Source organism: Oryctolagus cuniculus, chromosome 11 (genome assembly GCF_051225735.1).
Source record: "Oryctolagus cuniculus isolate XC-2025 breed Fujian yellow rabbit chromosome 11, ASM5122573v1, whole genome shotgun sequence".
NCBI lineage: Eukaryota > Metazoa > Chordata > Mammalia > Lagomorpha > Leporidae > Oryctolagus > Oryctolagus cuniculus.
The window spans coordinates 73,675,677-73,695,401 of NC_142877.1; the positions used below are offsets into that span (position 1 = coordinate 73,675,677).

The following is a 19,725-nucleotide window of genomic DNA, read 5'->3' on the forward strand; positions in this document are numbered from 1 at the left end:
TCTGGTCCTGATACAAGTTCCTTTACATCCTGATGCCATTATGTATACATTGAGCCCTAATATGTGCCTGGCAGCATACAGGAGCCACTTGACTATACATCCCTTTACCTCTTTCTCCCAACAGTATCATAAGATATGACAAAGTAGTACAGATTTTGAGTCACTTAGATTAAATCAGAACTCTATTTACTAGCTACATAATCTAAGAAAAATTAGTCTCCTCAGGCTCTGTTTTCCTTGTCTGCAAAATGTGTCTAATAATTGTCCTAATATAAGAGGGCAATTATAGGTTAAATGAGTTACTGAAGGTAGAATGCTTAGTATATTTTAGAAATATAATATGCTCTCAATAAATCTAATATTTTAGCTATAATTTATTGAATATCATTTATGTGCCAAGCCATTTAATAGGTACTTGGTTTATAAATACAAATTAGGAACAATCAATGCCTCTCAAGTACTTTTCGGTAATATTAACAAAAGTAAAATCCATGGTCAGATAATTATAATAAAATAATACAAGTTTATTGATAGATATGGGAAAGTTAACATGATCAACATCCAGGATTGGGGAAGCATTTGTCAACCCAGTTCTGTCAATTATTAACTGTTTGACCTGGGGCAAGTCACCTAACTTCTCTATGCCTCAATTTGCTCATTTGCAAAATGGAAAGAATGATACCATCTGTCTCATAAGAATGTGGTGAGAAGAGAGGAGATAATAAAATGATAGTTTCTGTTATGGTTCTTGGAATATGACATATGCTGAGAGAAAGATGATTTTTTTATCATTAGTAGGGAGCACAGAATAGAGGTGCTTATTCTAATCCAGGATTTGCTTAAGTTACCTGTTCCTTGGTAGTCACTCCAATTTACTTCAAAGTAACTGCTTTTTTTTCCTTTTCCTCTCCCTCAGGAGATTGAGTCTAACATACTTGTCTAGTATAGATATATATTAGTATTATCACTTTAGAAAATGTCTTAACAGAATTTATGAGAGCTGAACACACACACACATATACAAACACTTTCATTATTACATATGTACCCTAAAATGAACACTTTTATGTACCAAAGGGTATGTAAAAGAACATTATAGCAGCTTTATTCATAACAGTGCTCAGAGAGCAAACCAAATGCATAGCAATAGAATAAACAGTGATATATTCATATACTGTACAATGAAGTATAACAATGAGAACAAACTCCAGCAACATGCAACAATGCAGATCAATCTCACAGACAAAATTTTGAGTAAAAGAAGCCACAGTGCATACGTTATTATTACTTTTAGAGAGAGTTCAACAATAGTAAAAATGACTCAAAGATCATAGTTGGGAAGAGCGTGTGTGTGCACCGCCTGCTCTGGCATGTTAGCATGAGCCAGCTCCAGGACAGCACTGGGGGGTGGCATGAAGCTGGACTGTGGTGTGCTGGGAAGGTTCTGTGCATTGATCTGGCTGGGACCTACACAGGTGTATGCAGTCACAGGACTATACACTTGAGATGCATTCACTTTATTGTGTGTATATTGTACTCTGACAAAAAGTAAATGTTAAAAATACTTCTGTGTCCCAGAGGAAGATTCAGAATGTACCAGAGATCCAATGGCTGGGAGACGGACACTCACATATTTTTGTCTCCACAATAGATGTTAGCAAAAGAGAGACATCGTTAGTAGTCATTGCCACACATAGAAAAGAGATGTTGACCCTTTAGCAGGACACTCTCAATTATTTCAGCTTCAGATTTAATTCAATCTTATCATCAACAGTGGACAGATTATACCAAAGACAGTGCTGATTCTGAAGATCACAGATACACTGTCTTGTCTATCTATGGCCTTGTGACTTGGAAATGTAGGTTATTCCACTGGGTGGCTCTAGATGGGCATTTTAAATATAGCATTACCTGAACACAATCATTTAGAAATAGGAAAGCACCATGTAAACAATGTTACTTTTATTTTGAGTAAAAATACACATTCATATACTTTTTATTGTGTCCCTCAATTCTTAAATATGTCCAATGTGTCTAGAAGATATTCATATTCTAGCTATGTCTAGAGACATTTTAAAAAGGGGTTTGGCTGATGATAGCTTGACATATCCACAGATTCATTTGTTCCCAATCTGGCAGTACAGGACCATAGAAAACACTAAACCAAGCATCTAGAGAAAAAAGCAACAAAATTAATGTATAATTTAAAGGAAAACAATGAAGACATTATAAATAAACAGAAAAAAATTATAAATAAAAAGATTCAATCTACTGACAATTCTAATCTTATTTATCTAACTCATTGTTCTCAGGAAATTATTGATTCCAAAGAGTTAAAAGAGCACCCAGAAAGCTCTCTGTGCATCTCTATGTGTTTTAATCAGAGTTTTTGGCTGACCGGATTCTGAAAGTCCTATTTAAATGTGCAGTGGCAGCTGCCACCAGGTGCCCTGATCCTCTTTCTGGAACACATATATTCTTCTGTAGGGCATCTGCCCTGTAGCTCTGGGGAGCTCAGGCCTCCAGGGGCTAAATATACCTATTGCTTCCATAGTTAGATTGTGATCATCTGGTTTAGATCATCTGCATAAAAATCAAGGAGTCTAGAATTTCTTTTGCCATAGTTTTAGTCATTGCCACGAGGGATGAAACATGAAGTAACTTTAAAAAAAAAAAAAGCTTCTAAACTATGGGGAATAGCTTAATTCAGGAATTTCCTTTGAAGTTGAAAAGCACAGCTGAAAATCTAGGGCGTAATTTCCATCTCATTATATAGCTCTTCCAAGAATAAGGGACCCCAAAATTTGCTGTAATTGACTCTGCACTGGTTGTCTTGCACACTGCGACTTTGATGTTGAAATGCCAGAAAGGACCTGTGTGTCTTTTCAACAGCTCCCTGGAATAGAGGCAGGAAGACGGCAAGGTGCCATCTATGCTGAGTCATCTTAAATGCTCCTACTGTGTTGAGACTTTCTGCTTACTAATCCTTTTCTGGAAATGTAATTCAAAGGAGAATTGCTGCCTAATATTTCTTCCTTCTTAACAACAACAAAAGTCACCAATTCTCTGCAAAAGTGGTGATTTTCATTCAGAATGTTCTCAAAGTCAGGACTGAAATTTAGTCTTTCTGCTTCGATCCTAAGCTTTAAGTCTGGGGAACAAGTATCAGGAAAGAAAAAAAGAAAATATACAAAATAATGGGAAAAGGCAGTTGTTTTTCATTGCCACATTCTTAAAATAGAAGACCATCATTCATCAGCAAACTAGACAATTTATATCACATGTTGTATTTTTCTCTTTCTGAAAAGAACATTAATCACTGTTTAGGAAAACACCAAATAAAAGAGATTCATCACATTGTAAGATACGCTAAGACTCATGAAAAATTTGCTAAGTGGCATACAGAAATCCAATGTTGTGAGGTAATCTAAAAAAATTGTAAAATTACCATGTTTAACTGCTCTATTCCCAAGACCTCCTATCAGCATAAGTTTTATCCTACACAGTAATGACTATCAGTGTCAATGGCTTTTTTTTAATAAAGTGAGGAAAGTAAATGCTGATTAGTTTGGGAGCTTATAGATTACTGTAGTCAATTAAGGAAAGATGATTGGTTATCTAAGTAAAAATAATGACAATCCAAAAATGTATAGATACATCTTCCTTATAGAATAAAGCATTTTGCATAGATTCCTACCAACTAATTTGAGAAGATTCTTAACGGAGCTTTAGAAACAGTTGCCCGACTCCATTAAATCCTATGCCTAAAGAGATTAAGTCCAAAGGTCTAAATGTGGAAAGGTGGTGTTTGTTGGTTGTATGACTTATTTCTGTGGAAATGCTCTGAATGTGTTTTCTGCAGGGACATGTGCTTCCTTAAGAATATTTGCAAAGAAGTTTTTCACTCTGTGTATATTTGTGTTTCCTTGAATTTAAACTTGGGAAACAAAGAAGGGTGATGGGCTTCAGTGTCAGACAACTTGTATTAATGACTCTGTGACAGATCTAAGTGCATTGGAGGAGGAAGAACACATTTTTGTAGATTGGATGACAGAAGAACTACCTTCAAAACCGCTTTTTGCATAAAGGAGGAAGGAATAGAAAATTAGCTCCTTTCTCTTCAAACCCTACAGGAAGAGCAGACTTTAGGTTCAGGAATTGAACAACAATAAAACCTCAAACACTTCTTTGAACCGAATGTTTACCTTATCTACAGAATCTAATTCAACTGATCTAAAAGAAAACTATGGTCATATTTTACAATAGCACCATATAAACTCCTCATCTATAAATTGCTGTACATAATACCCTTATTAATAGATTTCCCTATATATTTCTTTAGAACAAACAATAAAATATCTAAAATTTTAACAAATACATGACATATACCCATTTTATAAAATATTGAAATATACTATTCCTCTTGCACTCTTATTTTCCACTCAGTGTATTTAATTCTCTGGCAATGCATTTGGATATGATACAAGAGACATCAATCTCTCCAATCGCTTATTTTTTCTGGCTTTACTTATGAGAAGCTTCTTAAACGCATTTGCTGGTTATAGCCAACGATAGCCAATTGTCTGAGTTTGGGTATAATATGAAACTTAACACTCACATTGAATATTTTCCAATTTAAAGCCTGAACTCTCAATCTTTCATTTAATTTCATCTCTATATACATCACGTGTATGTAATGTATGTCTGAGTATATATACGCTCCTGTGTGATTCATCTATAAAGTCATTAGTACTTACTTCTAAATTAGTATAAGCCCAGAACATAAAGTAAAGAAACAAAGGACATTTTTTCAAAAGACAGAATCGAGAGAAGTAGGCTAGGGCTGGTGTTGTGGTGCACACGCATGTCTTCGCCTACAACACCAGCATCCCATTTGAGTGCCAGATTGAGTCCCACTCTACTTCCCATCCAGCTCCCTGATAATGTACCTGAAAAAGCAGCAGAGGATAGTCAAAGTGCTTGGGCCACTGCCAAACATATGGAAAACTTAGATGGAGTTCTAGGCTCCTGGCTTTGGCCTGGCCCAGACCTCATGGTTGCTGCCATTTCGATGGAAGATCATTTTCATTCTGTTTCTCTCTCTCTCTCTCTCTCTCTCTCTCTCTGGGTGTGTGTGTGTGTGTGTGGTGTCTGTCCCTCTCTCTCTGTAACTTGGCCTTTCAAATAAATAAACAAATCTTTAAAAATCATATACTCTTGGAGCTATTTTTTAGAAAAGAGAAACAAGACTATTTGACTTTAGTTATATATCAGACCTAAAGAAAGGCAACCATTACCTACCATGAAAGACCTACTAATCTGGACTACAAGAAAGTAACATTTAATAGCTCGATTTTCTGTGACTAATCCCTACATCTTTTCTAATTTCCTGGGAAATTCAGGAACCAGGGGGACAGTTCACATCCTTAAGATTCTTACAAATGTCCTGTGAGTGAACTTGACTCACTTGATATCTAAGTTACCCAAGATTTGGGAAAATTCCAAAATTGCTTCTGTAAGCAGTTTTATTTCATCTGTTTGGCAAAGATTTAGGTCATGTATAAAGGATTCTTCAAATTAGTCCATCAAGATAAAAATCCCATGAAGGATTTTTTTCAACATCAATAATTAAATTGATGAGAATAATCCATAAACCTTCAGCTTCCCTGAAAACTACTGGAAGTAAGCCTCTAGTACTCACAGTGAGAAAAATCATAGGCAACTGCTTCTAGTTTTTAGAACGTGCAAGATTTTTCTAGAATAGAATAACAAGAAAATCACTCCCCATACTCTTGAACTCAGTTTTTTTTTTCCTGTTTCAAAATCATGAAGAGAGAGAAGAAACTGTAAGGATTGTTCTTTGCTTGTGTGTGGTGCTCTTCTTTCTAATGTTAGGAAAGTTTAGCCCTTGTGTTACTTTTCAACAGGAAAAGAATATCTGGGACTAAGAACAGTGTAGAAACTAATTCTACTTTTTTTCCCCTCACTTCAGAAATAGCAGCCTCAGCTCTGCTCAGTTCATAGGACTGAAATCCCTTCCCCAGTCTCAGGCTGATTTACAGAGATGCTGGGCCTAGGGCACTCAGTACCCAATGCTTTTCTAAAGCACCTGATTTTCATTTGGCTTCCCATAGATGATTTGTTAGAAGTATTAATGAGCAAACAAGGGAATGAATGAAAAGTCAATAAGGCAAGATTATACATACCTCAATAACTGCCAGTCCAAATGCTATTCCAACAATTATAATAATATGTTTTATAACAAAGTCTTTTATCAAAGAAATACATGGCTGTTAAAAAAGCATAAAATGTTACCTTTAGTAAAATTTTGATAATATAATATTAACATTTTTATTCATTTGGCTTATGTTTTTATTGTTGCCACGCAGCATACTCAACAAAAAGAAAAGCAGATTATCTCCTCTGCTCGCTACTTTACCCTTTCTCCAAAAGGTTGTAACTGCTGTCATTTGTTCATGAATCAAAAGTTCCTCAAAACAGATTCCTCAAGAGTAAAATTTTGCTCAATTACCTAACTGGTGAACCTAGGACCTATAATTATAAATAATAATATTTTCACCAATATCTCCCAAAATTATAAAGCACTTGAGTAACAAAATTTTGCTTCAATTGACTAGTTGCTGAATCTATGGATTAATGTTTATAAATAATACCTTTCAATATATTCCAAAGTATAGAAATTATAATTTTATTATAATACTATAACTGATAAAATATTTTATCCTAAATTCATTTTATTTATACTAGACTTGATATAACCTGGACTAGGATTTTTTAGGTTCATATCTGCAAAACAGATGTTTCTGATTAAGGTTTTAGCTAAATATATTGCAAATTTTCATTCATAAAACAAAACCCCTTAATAATGTCTATAACCACAAGTATGCAAATTTTGTCAGTTAAAAATGAAATTATTTGAAATATACATCAGTGTTATTTTTATCTTAAAAGGAAAAAAATCTTTATATCTACCATTATGCCATTATTTTAGATTAAAAGGAGAATTTATAAAGTTACCCCTATTATTTTTCAGAAATTTATTCAAACCACCATACAATTCCCTAAGTTTAAAACATTTCAGATCAAACCTAAAAACTTCAGCAATTCTAAATTATAAGGCTGATTTTAAAAATGGAAATTGTATTGCTATAAAATATAGCGTCCCTGTGATATGCATATGTGTCCAAAGGCTAACATGATACTACTATTTGTTTAATAACTAAATGTCTCCACCAGGCTGAGTCAGTCTTCTCCCTCCATTCGTGAATGTAATGAGTTTCTTCATTCACATCTGATCCAAAGCAGTAAATATTCACAGAGATTACTACATCATTTCAGGTTAACTATGAGGTTAGGGATTACAGCTACTGAGTCACACTAGTTATATTTGAGGATTTTTCTCTGACACTTACCCTGAGATAACAAGGTTATCTTGGTAAAAGGGGAAGGGTGGGAAGGAAGAAATGTGAATTGCAGCCATTCCAGATTGCTTATTTTTCCAAACTTCTTGCAAATGACTGAAGGCAGATGGAAGTATTTTATGAATTTATAACTTCCTGGGAAACTGGTACATCTATCAACCTATCTGCAGCTGAATTATGTGTGAAATTGCAGAGAATGTCCTTCTAGTATATATAATACTAGGGACTTTTTTAGAAAAACCAAGTAAAGCATTTTTTCCTAACTGAGGAAAAACGTTTGTAAATTGAATCTTTAATGGGAGGCAGCCAGCAATCTGCAATTGAATTTACTAATTTTCTCACTACCCTAAGTGGGAACTACATTTGTTTGTACCATGTTTATTTCCCTGCTTCCTGTAGATACTGTACCATTAATATTATATAAGGAGGTGAGGAGCATAGAGGACTACAAAAAGTAAGAATAAAATGTTTTCAGTGATATTACTTTGACACTGAAAAGACACAGTAATGCTGTAGTCTAGATAACTTCTGTGGGTTACTTTAAATATTTGTGCCAGCAAAACCCTTCAGAACAGAGCCTGTGGGACCTAGAGGAGGTAGTCAGGGAGAAGGAAGTTATCCTTGAGATACTATTTCCTTTTATATACTATGCTCAGTAGCAGTTACTAAAACCAAACAATATTAGATTAAAAATAATCTCTAGTTATTAAAGAAATCAGTTCATTGTGAATTATGATCATTTTTAAGCATCTGTATCCTAACTTGATTATAATCCTGAAGATCCAGAAACACATCTAAACCTATCAAGAGTTTGTCTCACACATAGTATGCAACAAAGAATAACAGCACATATATGACATATTAATACCAATTGATATTTTATTATGCATTCCCTCCAGGCATAGGAGCAGCCATATAAAGCCCTTTGGTAAGGGACAGATGTCATGTCCTCTGTGAAACCTTATCTTGAACTTCAAAGACTGATTTGGATGGGGTACCACAACACTTGTGGCTACTCCTATTCTTATAATGCCAATATCCATTGAATTGAAGTCACCTAATCATTTTTCACTTGCCTATTTGGCATCAGCTCCATTAGCATCCTGTTCAAGAATGTATCCCCAGAGGCTGGTAGAAGGTGTAGCACATAGAAGGTAGTCAACAAATATTTGATGAATTGACCAATAGAAAGAAATTGGACAACCACTGACTGATTTCCAAAAGTCACATAAATATGACATCCACATACATAAAAGATAAACTCATCTTTTCAGTTGACTTTAAATCTCCAAGGCAACTTCTCAGTTTCATAAATAACTAAGTAAACTGCTAGAAAACTTTAATAGCCAGAACTTAAACCCCTAAATGTCAAATCCTTCCTTTACACTTACATAATTTCTTGAGAAAAGAAAACTTTAATAAGAAAAACAAAACTGCCTTTGAAAATTGATGAGAATATTCATTTTTAGAATTTACGTTAAAATAAAAAAATGGAGAATAGTGATTAAGGTCACTAAAAACAGGACAAAATAAACTTTTAGTATGTACTTGCCTTCCCTTATAGAATATTTTTTGAAATATAAAAGTTGGTTTTAAATAATACCAAGCTCATAGAAGAAATAAAATACTTTCATTTTTAATATATGCTTTTATCTTTAAATAAGGAATTCTTTTGTATTTAGGAAACTCCTGTAAATTTAATAACATGATTTCCAATGTACTTGCTGTACTTTAATTTTTTGCACAGAATTTCATTGTGAAAAGAAAGTAACAGATTCGCCTTTTTTGTGCCAAATTTGATTTTGTTCTTACCTGTTTGTACACAAAATGCCCTTCATAATATATACAAGAAGAATCTGACACAGTTGGACATTCACATGATTTGTAATTTTGTTGAAAATTGTTTCCCCAATCAATAGCTCCATTGACCACACCACAGCATTTAAACTGTTTCATGAAAAGAAGAATGAGAAGTCATTAAGAAGATTAAAAACATTCTCAATACACTAAATCATACTCTTCTGAACTCATTATTAAGAAGTTTCCTTTTTTTTAAGATTTATTTATTTGAAAGTCAGTTACACAGAGAGAGGAGAGGCAGAGGGAGGGAGAGAGACAGAGAGAGAGAGAAAGAGAGGTCTTCCATCCGATGGTTCACTCCCCAGTTGCTCACAACAGCTGGAGCTGTGCCATTCCAAAGCTAGGAGCCAGGAGCTTCCTCAGGGTCTCTCACGTGGGTGCAGGGCCCCAAGGACTTGGGCCATTTTCTACTGCTTTCCCAGGTTAAGCAGAGAACTGGATTGGAAGTGGAGCAACCAGGTCTCGAACTGGCACCCATATGGGATGCCAGCGCTTCAGGTCAGGGCATTAACCCACTGTGCCACAGCGCTGGCCCCAAGAAGTTTCTCATACTTCACCATCTTGTAAATCTCTTCACTCACCTTTTGAACACAGAAGTAAAAATGAAAGAATCTTTCATTTTAGTCTTAATATTAATGAGGAAAAATGAGGATAAGAGTCAAGCATCTGAGGCACTTGGAAGAAGATTTTTAAAAATTCACCTTAAAATTCTATTGACAAGAGAAGGGTTGAGTGTCAGGTCCCTATATCCTAGATTTTAGCAAGTATGTTTTCAAAGAATTCATGAGAGCGTCAAGGTCTCATTAAAGAACTGTTTCTCAAAACAGATAAGAAGTTTTAAAAATAAAGTTTCCATCCCACAATTTCTGATTATTTTGGGGGAGAGGAGGAGAAAGATGAGAGGCTTCCCAAGGACCAAAGAGCATACTCAAGGGGCCTCTCACATGATTGAGTTTTCATAAGCCTCTGTAAAATACGGAAGGTAAACAAATGAAGAATGAAACTCTTAGAATAATGTCGGGAAAATTAAGGTCCAGAATAAACTGAAGCATGGAGAAGCACTAGGAAGAGGAAAAAGAGGATATATAGCTTTCCTTGGTGAAGAAAAACAAGGAAGTGATATGCCCAGCGACCCAGAGGGAATAGCATGTAATATTATCAAATGAGAGAGAGAAAAGTAATTATCTCTCATTGTGCTCCTATCTGCTCTATTAGTGAGAACACTCTTTATGCAGAAACGGTGGGGAAAACACTGCTGAAAATATAGAACCAACACTGGATGCCTCTCCAGGCTCTAATGCATTGCAATGCTGGGACAATCAAAGAACTGGGTAGGTGGTTAGGTTACTCACATGACTCAAACTTCTCTGTTTCTCAGTTTCTTCATCTTTGCAATGCAGAAAATAGTTATGAACAATAGCATCTAACTTGCCAACTTGTAAAGATGGAAATAAGCAAATCCATATGCATATATGAAGTGCTTAGCCCAGTGCCTGGTTTGTAGAAAGCATCTTATTGCATGTGTACACTGCTTTTATTGTTGGTGGTAGTGTTATGCACAAACATGAATGTATCTATTCAATATTGTTATCAATGATTTGGGTAAAAACATACAAAGTATCTTTGAACTCTGTTGGGGCTGGCATTATGGTGTAGCAGGTTAAGCAGCTGCTTAGGATGTAGGCATCCCGTATGAGAGTGCTGGTTTCCGTTCTGACACCTCTACTTCTGATCCATTTCCTGCTAATGCAGCTGGGAAGGCAGTGAAAGATGGCTCAGTGTATGGGCCATGACCGCTCATATAGTGATCCCAGATGGAGTCCCTGGCTCCTGGCTTCATAGCTCGCTCTCTCTCTCTCTCTCTCTCTCCCTCCTTCTCACCGCCCCCATCCCCGTTGCTCTGTCTTTCAAAAAAAAGTGAACTATGTAGTGATGGGGAGCTGGAAGTGGTGATTAATACACTGGAGAACAGAATCAAGTTTCAAAGACAGTGCAAAGAATGGATTTTTACTAACAAGTTCAACTGAGGCAGTCATATAGTCTTGCACATTGGCCCAAAGACTGAATTGCACAAGAATATGACTCAACAGGTGACAAAGAGCTGGAAATTTCAGGTGGTTCCAAGATCAACATTAATAATAAGGGAAATCTTGAAACAATTTCTTTTCCTGTTCCCATGGGAGACATGATTAATTTCCCACTCTTTCTTATTATGTAATCTTGAATAGCATTAACTAATACAAATACTCCAAATTAAACATAATGTAAGTCCCACTATACACATTCAGAGTCTGTACCTGCAATGCAACATACCTCAGGGAGGCACAGAGACATACTTATAAAAGGATAGGGTGGGAAGTAGGAAAGCTAAAGCTTATCATAATAGTTGATCACTAGATTGTAAGTGGGCACAGAGAGAGAAGATGTGGGCCAGAACTTGCTGAAAGTTGTATAACCCCTAAATGAGAAGGGCAGTATACTATGGGTGACACAGCCCCTCTAGACAAATAGCCATTACCAAGAACCCAAGAGAGGAACATTCCATCATATGTCAACCATGAATTTGTGTGGAAATTCACTGAAATCCAGAAAGAAAGCTATGCCTTTGCTGCAATTTCTGTCCATATGTAGTGGGACCCCAGGTTACCCAGCCAGAATTTAGGGTAAAACTCTTTTCCCAAAGAAACATAACTAAAACAAGAAAGCCATGAAAGATAAAAAGAAGAAAAATAAACAAACTCAGATAGACAGCAGAAAGGAATGATAGCCCAATGAATACAAGGAGCTGCAGACAGAGGATTTCTATAACAAGATTGAGGGCACTTCAGGAGAATATGCCAAAATAAACAGATTATTTAGAAACTCGGGGTTGGCATTGAGACTTTGAATCTCAGGGGAAAAGTGCAGCAAGTGTGATCTGCAGTATACTTGGTCTATTCAACATAACCAGAAATAACCAGGGTGCTCAGTCCTGCCCAGTGGAGGGACTGAGGCTGTCTAAATTCTTCCTACAGTAAGCCTGTATTATTTTGTGCTCTAGAGAGGGACTGACCTAGGAGGAGAGAAAATCAGAGGACGCAACTACAGGGGAGCTAGGAACAATGCACAAAACAGAGGATGCTAAACAGGGAATGACCCATGTCAGGTTTCGGTTCTTGGAAACAAAGCTTTAAGCAGAATTTTTACAAGCTGGAGCCTTTCCAAATAGGAATTTAAGAATGTTCTGGGGGGGAAAAGTCATCTGATAAATAGCTCAAGAAACCAAGGATGTTTCAAATAGAGAAGCAAAGCTTTTAGGAACCAAACAATATCCATTTTCAAAGAAAAGTTGCCTTCTGTGAAAGCATCCATAGAATTTCTTTGTCTTCTGAAATGTAACTAGGACTAAATGATGTAAATTTTAGGGAAGCATATTTGTTTCAAATTAAGAAAAAAACACACAAATAATCTTGTATCTAATTGGAATGGGCAAAAATGATAAAACTAATTCCTTAATACTTATTTTTAATATTTGTTTATTTTATTTACTTGAAAGGCAGAAAGACAGAGATGTGGAGAGAGAGAGAGAGAGAGAAAGAGAGAGAAAGAGAGAGAGAGAGAGAGAGAGAGAGAATCTCCCATAATTGATTCACTACCCCCAAATGCTCACAACAGCAAGGGCTGGGCCAGGCAAAACCCTGGAATCCAGAACTCATTCCACGTTTCCCACATGGATCACAGGGCCCAAGTACTTGAACCATCATCTGCTCATTCACAGGCTGTGTATTAACTGAAGGTTGGAAGTAGAGTACACCTGGGATGGGACTTGAATTCAAACACTCTGATATGGGCATTTTGAGTAGTATCTTAACCCTCTGTGCCTAAGCTCACCTGTTCAATATTTAATTAAAAGGTAGAAGACCATAAATACAAAATGCTTCAGTCAATGAGAAGTCAAGGTAAATGATCTATAAAAGCCTCCCCTAAAATTCTGAGAATTTTCATGACTTGCATGAAATGAATGCAATATGTAGTTAATATGAGGGGAATACTGAATGAAAAGCTATTATGAGGATGAGTTTCACAGAGAACTAATTGTTTTAGTTCATTTTTACAGTACATATATCTAGGGGAAAAATGTGGTAAGTATATTCCAACAGTGGGGAACAGTAGAGAATGATGCAAAGGCAGAAAGACAAAACTGTTCAAGGGATCTTGAGGAGACAAATCTAACTGGACTCAAGCGTCTTTATGGAATGGTATACACTCCATGGTGTAAAAAGAGCAGGTGGGAGCCAGACAGTAGAGTACCTTCAATGCCTAACCAAATTCTAACTTTACCTTAAAGAGAAGAAAAAAAAAAGGAGGGGCTGTGTATCAATTAAAACATAATAAATAGACTGGCAACACAGATCTGGACTCAAACTCCAACCCAAAACCTGTCAGCAGTCAGAGCATTCTAAACCTCATTTTCTTCATCTATAAAATGGTGATAATGAGAATAGTGATATTACCCATCTTTTATGGTTTGTATATCCCCCCAAAGATCCATGCTTAAAGTATGGTCCTCAGGGCACAGCAATTGGGAAATGGTGAGATCTTTGGTAGTGGAGCCTTGTAGGAAATTCTTAGGTAACTGAGGGTGTGTGACCCTTGCAGGGTTAAGGGACATGGGTATCACTTTTTGCTCCTGGCTTGAGATATGACCACTTATTCCAACACATGCATTCCTGCCAGCATATCTACTACTCGTCATGTGTTCCTCTCCAGAACTGAGCTGATAGCTGGCCCCATGCCCCATAACTGCAAGCCAAATAAATGTTTTCTCTTCATAAAGTTATCTGCTTCAGATATTTTGACATAGTAATGCAATGGTTGACTTATATACCATCTGCTGTGGTTTTATATGATTTGAGTGTGTCCCTCAAAGGTACATGTGCTGGAAGGCTGGTTCCCAGTTGGGTGGTTTCAAGATGGTAGAATCTTTAAGAGGTGGGGTTTAGTGGAAGGATTTAAGTCACAAGAGCTCTACTCTCATAGATAAATTAACGCTCGTCTTCTTGAGTATGTAGATCTTGCAGGAGTGAATTAACTGCTAGGAGAATAGGTTGTTCTAAAGAGAGCAAGCCTGCACTCTTCCCCAGCCTCTGTCTTCTTGTCTTGCCATGTGATGTCTCTCCCCTCTACACACTTGTAGTTGTCATGTGGTGCCACTTGTCATGAAGCCTGCATCAGACAGAGCACAGCAGATGCTGATGTCATGGTCTCGGTCCTCTAGAACCATAAACCCAATAAAACTTTTCTTTACAAAGTTCCAAGCCTTGGGTATTTTGTTATAGTAACACAAACAACTAAAACAGCATTTCATAAGGTTATTGAGAGGCATAAATGAGCTGCTGAATGTAAAACCTGGTAATCATGACTACCAATGTTAGCTACGCTTATTTTTATGGGAGGGGGAAGGTGAGATGGTGAGAGGGTAAGAGGGTGAGAGGGTGAGAGAGAGAGAGAGAGAGAGAGAGATAAACTCCTTATATTTTCCTTTTGATGATGCTAAAGCAGTTACTGATTTGACCCAATCAAAAAACTTAACTTCTTAATCTCTATCTTCTAATCTACTTCAAGAACTTCCTACAGAAACTGGAAAATAGCTACAAATATTCCTGTATATTTCTTATGGCATGGTGACAGAATAATCAGTCAATATCTGCAAAATGCAAACATTATCAGTCTTCAAGGAATACACCAGTGTAAGTGTAGAAAAACTGCCCAACTCCCCAGATAACCTGCAGATGCTAATTACCTTTTCTTGAAATTCAATCAGGGCCTGCTGGAACACTTTTGCCTCCTCACTTGTTTCTCTCAACAGCTTTACGTTTTCATAGAGAGTTGAATTTAGAACGCGCTCAGACTGCAAATGGGAAAATATTATTAAATTATTTATGCCAGAGGGCAGTATTCCAACTTTTCATGCTTTTCCAAAATTTTCCAAACATCCTCTACATACACACCTCTGATCTGAAAACAACCCCTAGGATTCCTGTTGCCAACTGCAGGAGCAGGATCAGAAGCAAGCCTATGAAAAACTGAAAGAAAAAAAAAAGGAATAAGAACATTTATTGTCCTCTACACATTCAGTAACATCTGGGGACACTTTAGCACAGCACTTCTCTTGACACTCGGGATCCTAATACAGTCATGTAGCAGCCACACCCTTCACTTACTCTACCCTGCAAATTGGAGTCTGTTATCACTCAGAAACATTTGCTTCAAAGACTGGCAAAGGAAAATAGTGCAAATGAAAATTTATTGATAGGACTATTGGTATCTATGATAGTGAATGGAGGGAAGTTGAAGACATACATGAATTTATTTGAATATTATCTTTCTCCTTCCCTGTCTTCATCAAACACAGAGAGATGGTTTTGAAACATCATTTCCATCATTATCAGGACCATCCTGCATTTGGTTATAGATTTAGATTCCTGAAACATGCCTCAGATCTACTGAATCATAATTTTGGAGGATGCAGCCCACAGATTCTTTTTTTGCTTGCTTATTTGTTTAATAAACTTCTCAAGTCATTAACTCCCCCACATTGCAAATAGGATCTTTTTAATGAAAAGGTAACAGTTCAGGATGCTGTTAGCATCCTGTTAGTGTCCTGTTAAAGCTCCCTCATACCAAAGAAACAGTTAAAAGAAATTCTTTTCAAGGACTCATAAAACACTTATTTTATTAAGAAACAAGTTTTGGCCAGTGCCGTGGCTCAATAGGCTAATCCTCCGCCTTGCGGCGCCAGCACACCGAGTTCTAGTCCCAGTTGGGGTGCCGGATTCTGTCCCAGTTGCCCCTCTTCCAATCCAGCTCTCTGCTGTGGCCCGGGAAGGCAGTGGAGGATGGCCCAAGTCCTTGGGCCCTGCACCCCATGGGAGACCAGGAGAAGCACTTGGCTCCTGCCTTCGGATCAGCGCGGTGCGCCGGCCGCAGCAGCCATTGTGGGGTGAACCAACAGCAAAAGGAAGACCTTTCTCTCTGTCTCTCTCTCTCACTGTCTAACTCTGCCTGTCAAAAAAAAAAAAAAAAAAAAAAAAAAAAAAAAAAAAAAGAAAAACAAGTTTTGATTGGCTCTCATAAACTCTAGTGTCAGTTCTATACCTGACAAACACTTGGATTTTTCCTGTTTTTTTTTTTTTTTACCATATCCATTCATTATTTTCTACTGTATATGTTAAAAGTAAACGTATTGGATTATTCTGACATAGTTCATCCTCCTTAAAATTTTCCAAGTGACAAGTCTGGTTCTCTCATCGCTTATGTTGTCTTATGTGGCACATAGGACACTTTATGATTTGACCACAGGTTCAGATCCATGATTTATTGAACGTAGTTTTTGCCTACTCTCCCGCCATTTCCAAGGCTTTTCAGTTCCCCAAATATACAAGAACTGGACAGCCAGGATCTCTTTCTAGAAACCTCATTATACCTTTGCCCACACAATCACCTTATTCATCTCTGCCCCTGCCAAAAAGTGGCCCCTCTCCTTGCCCTTTTCTCCTGGGAACACTCCCAGTGTAACCGGCTATTTACTTATTACTCTTCCGTACCAGGTTAGAATTGCCTTAAGTTGTATATATGGTTTAGCACAGAATCTGGCACACAGAGGTCTGTAGTATTGTTGAATAAATGAATGATACGTAAATGACTAGAGTTTGTCTTTTCTCAAAGTATTCTCCAGTCACAGCCAAACATAGTCAACTCTAAGCCATATTAATTTCCACAGTTAAACCCTCTAACAGAAGTTGGAATTACATCAATCTTGGCAAACACTTTTGACAGACTCTGAGGATGGAAGATAATCCTCAGGAGTCTGCAGGCTGAATGTCGGGGTTTGTCTGAAGAGCTCACCAAGAGAAGCATGCAGCGACTTTCCTTAATGGCTCCACAGCATCCCAGGAAGCCCAGGATCATGATGATGGCGCCCACAGAAATCAACATATCTGCAGCAACATAGAAGTTGGTGACTTCGTCTCCAGAACTGATAATCTGGAAATAAAAAGAGATTAATGACCAAAAAAAAGCCATTTCCTTGATGTTTCCTTCATTCAACAACTATATCTATATGTCTCTCACTCTCAAAAAAAAAAAAAAAGAGCTAAAGAATAGGATTTTGAATGCTTTTACCACTGAAAAATCTTCAATATTTGAGGAAATAGATCTGTTCACCCTGAGTAGACATTATACACAATGTAGATATGTATTAAAACATCACTTGGTACTCCACAAACATGTAGAGTTTTTATGTGTCTGTTAAAGTTTTTAAATGAAAGTTAAAATATATAGCCAATGAGTACCTTCTATGTGCCAGGCCCTGTTCTGGGACCTTGAAATACTGACATGATCTAAACAAGTGAGAATCCCAGTCCACCGTGACCTTACGTTCTGTTGAGATGACATGGACCTGAATCATGTTTCCAATCTCCTGTTTTTCTAAAATGATACATTGGAAGTTGGATGGATGGAAAGGATGTAATAGGCTTTTAAAAATGATTTCAAAAAGTTTAGAAGGCAGGTATTTTCACTGTTACTGATGTGATCTTTGGTTTGCATATTCTGCATTTTAGGCACAAAGTAGCATTATAAACCATTATGGTAATTTAATGTTCTAAATTTTAAAAGTCCAACATTTCTCAAACAATGGATAGACACAATGCTATGAAAGAATCTCAGAATTACAGTGAGCTAAAGAAGCCCTGCGTAAAGGCATAAATAATGTCTGAGTCCCCTAATATGAAATTCAAGAATAGGTAACACTATGGTGATAAAAATCAAAGCAGTGTTTTCCTTGGATGAAGGCAGGAGAGAAAATAGGTATTGATTGAAAAAGGACATGAGAGTACTTTTGAGTAAGAATACTTTTCATCTTTATAAAAGAATGTCCACTTCTAATATTTCATATCAACTCTAATTTTTCTGACTGGTAAGAAATGGGATATTAAGGAAAAAATTCTAGGACCCTTTCTGTGGGTGAGCTCTCCATTCGGTATAATTCATTTCTATTAACACACACCACACCACACCACACAACATCACACCACACCACACCACATGCTTTTCTTCAACATCCTCTGAAGACCTACCCTTGATCAACATCTTGTTCTTCATTTAGGGCCAGGAACAAATCATAGTGAAAGAGTGAAATCGTGTGCCTGTGTCATACATGACTCTCACACATAGTCCATCTATCACCTCTAATCTCTTCTACTGGGCTATCTCCAGGTAGAACACTAGTTACTAGTCTACCTGAAATACTTTGCCTCTCAGAATCTGCTGTACAGATCCCTGGTAATGTCAAAGGCAAAAATGATTTGACTACTGCTACCACTTTTGATGCCCTTTTTTTGTTTTCAAGGCTTTTTATGTCATTTCATAACTAGAAGAAATCTTTATTCTGCAATCAGTATGAAATATTGTGCTGAAGTTAGAAAAGCATTAAAACAAAGATTTAGATCCCAGTCAGGATCCTGATAAAGAACTCAATTTGTAAAACAAAACAACAAAACAAAAACTAAATTTGTAACCCTGGGATACTCAACTAACTCTTTGGGCTTCAGTTTTCCATTCCATAAAGAGGTTCTGGGCCAGCCTCTAACATCTAAGTCCTCTTGTCTATTAAAGTCAGTATTTACAGATAATGTTTCAATTTACATATTTTGAAAGCTTGGTTAGGCCTAAAGATTTTTGTTTGTTTTGGGGCTTTCTTTGTTGTTTTTTTTGTTAGGATTGAAGCCATGAAATCAGTTTTGCTAATAAACAGTCATGATATCTGGGTCAAACTAGATGTGACAAAAAAGTAGTATTAAGAAACCAGCCTGGAGTGGGCATTTAGCCTGGTGGTTATGATGCCAGCAAGAATGCCTGAATCCCACACTGGAGCACACTGGGCTTTATCCTTAGCTTTCAGTACTGACTCTAGTTTCCTCCAGACTCTAAAATGCAATGGGTGATTGTGGTGGAATGAGAAGGCCATGCCAAGATGGCCGCTGGCAAGCTAGCATCAGTTACTCAGGAATGGCTTCGGAAACCCCCTGGAAAACCACCTGGCAATGGAGCCTGCCTGGCAACAGGCTGTGATTGGTTAGGGCAATCACAATTGACTGCCTCGACTATATAAGCTGCTGTACCAACTGAAATAAATGAGTCTGCAGGCTGCTCGCCTCTGGCCCATTTTCATCTGACTCCCAGTGGTGACTCCGTGCCCCTTGCCCGCACCGCACTCCTCTTCCCAGAACGAATCCACAGCACCAGGTGATAGCTCAATTAGATGGGATCCTGTCATCCATGTGAAAGAACCAGATTCAGTTCATAACTCCTAACCTTGGCTCCCAGTTATCATTGCCTTTTGAGGGGTGAACCAGCTGATGGGAGCTCTTGGGTTTTCTCT

At 37.2% G+C, this 19,725-nt stretch overlaps 1 protein-coding gene across 1 annotated transcript in view; it reads right to left on the reverse strand.

Annotated features, from left to right (window-relative positions):
* Positions 1-1,079: 1,079 nt before the first annotated feature.
* TSPAN8 (tetraspanin 8) overlaps positions 1,080-19,725 on the reverse strand; it is a 32,226-nt gene continuing 13,580 nt past the window's right edge. Inside the window, exons 3-8 of the mRNA XM_008256788.5 lie at positions 17,190-17,327; positions 15,293-15,367; positions 15,085-15,192; positions 9,255-9,389; positions 6,207-6,290; positions 1,080-2,171 (exon numbers count right to left, since the gene is read on the reverse strand). Coding sequence (XP_008255010.1) covers positions 2,118-2,171; positions 6,207-6,290; positions 9,255-9,389; positions 15,085-15,192; positions 15,293-15,367; positions 17,190-17,327 — 594 coding nt within the window. The 3' untranslated portion in view covers positions 1,080-2,117. The remainder of the gene's footprint in view (positions 2,172-6,206; positions 6,291-9,254; positions 9,390-15,084; positions 15,193-15,292; positions 15,368-17,189; positions 17,328-19,725) is intronic.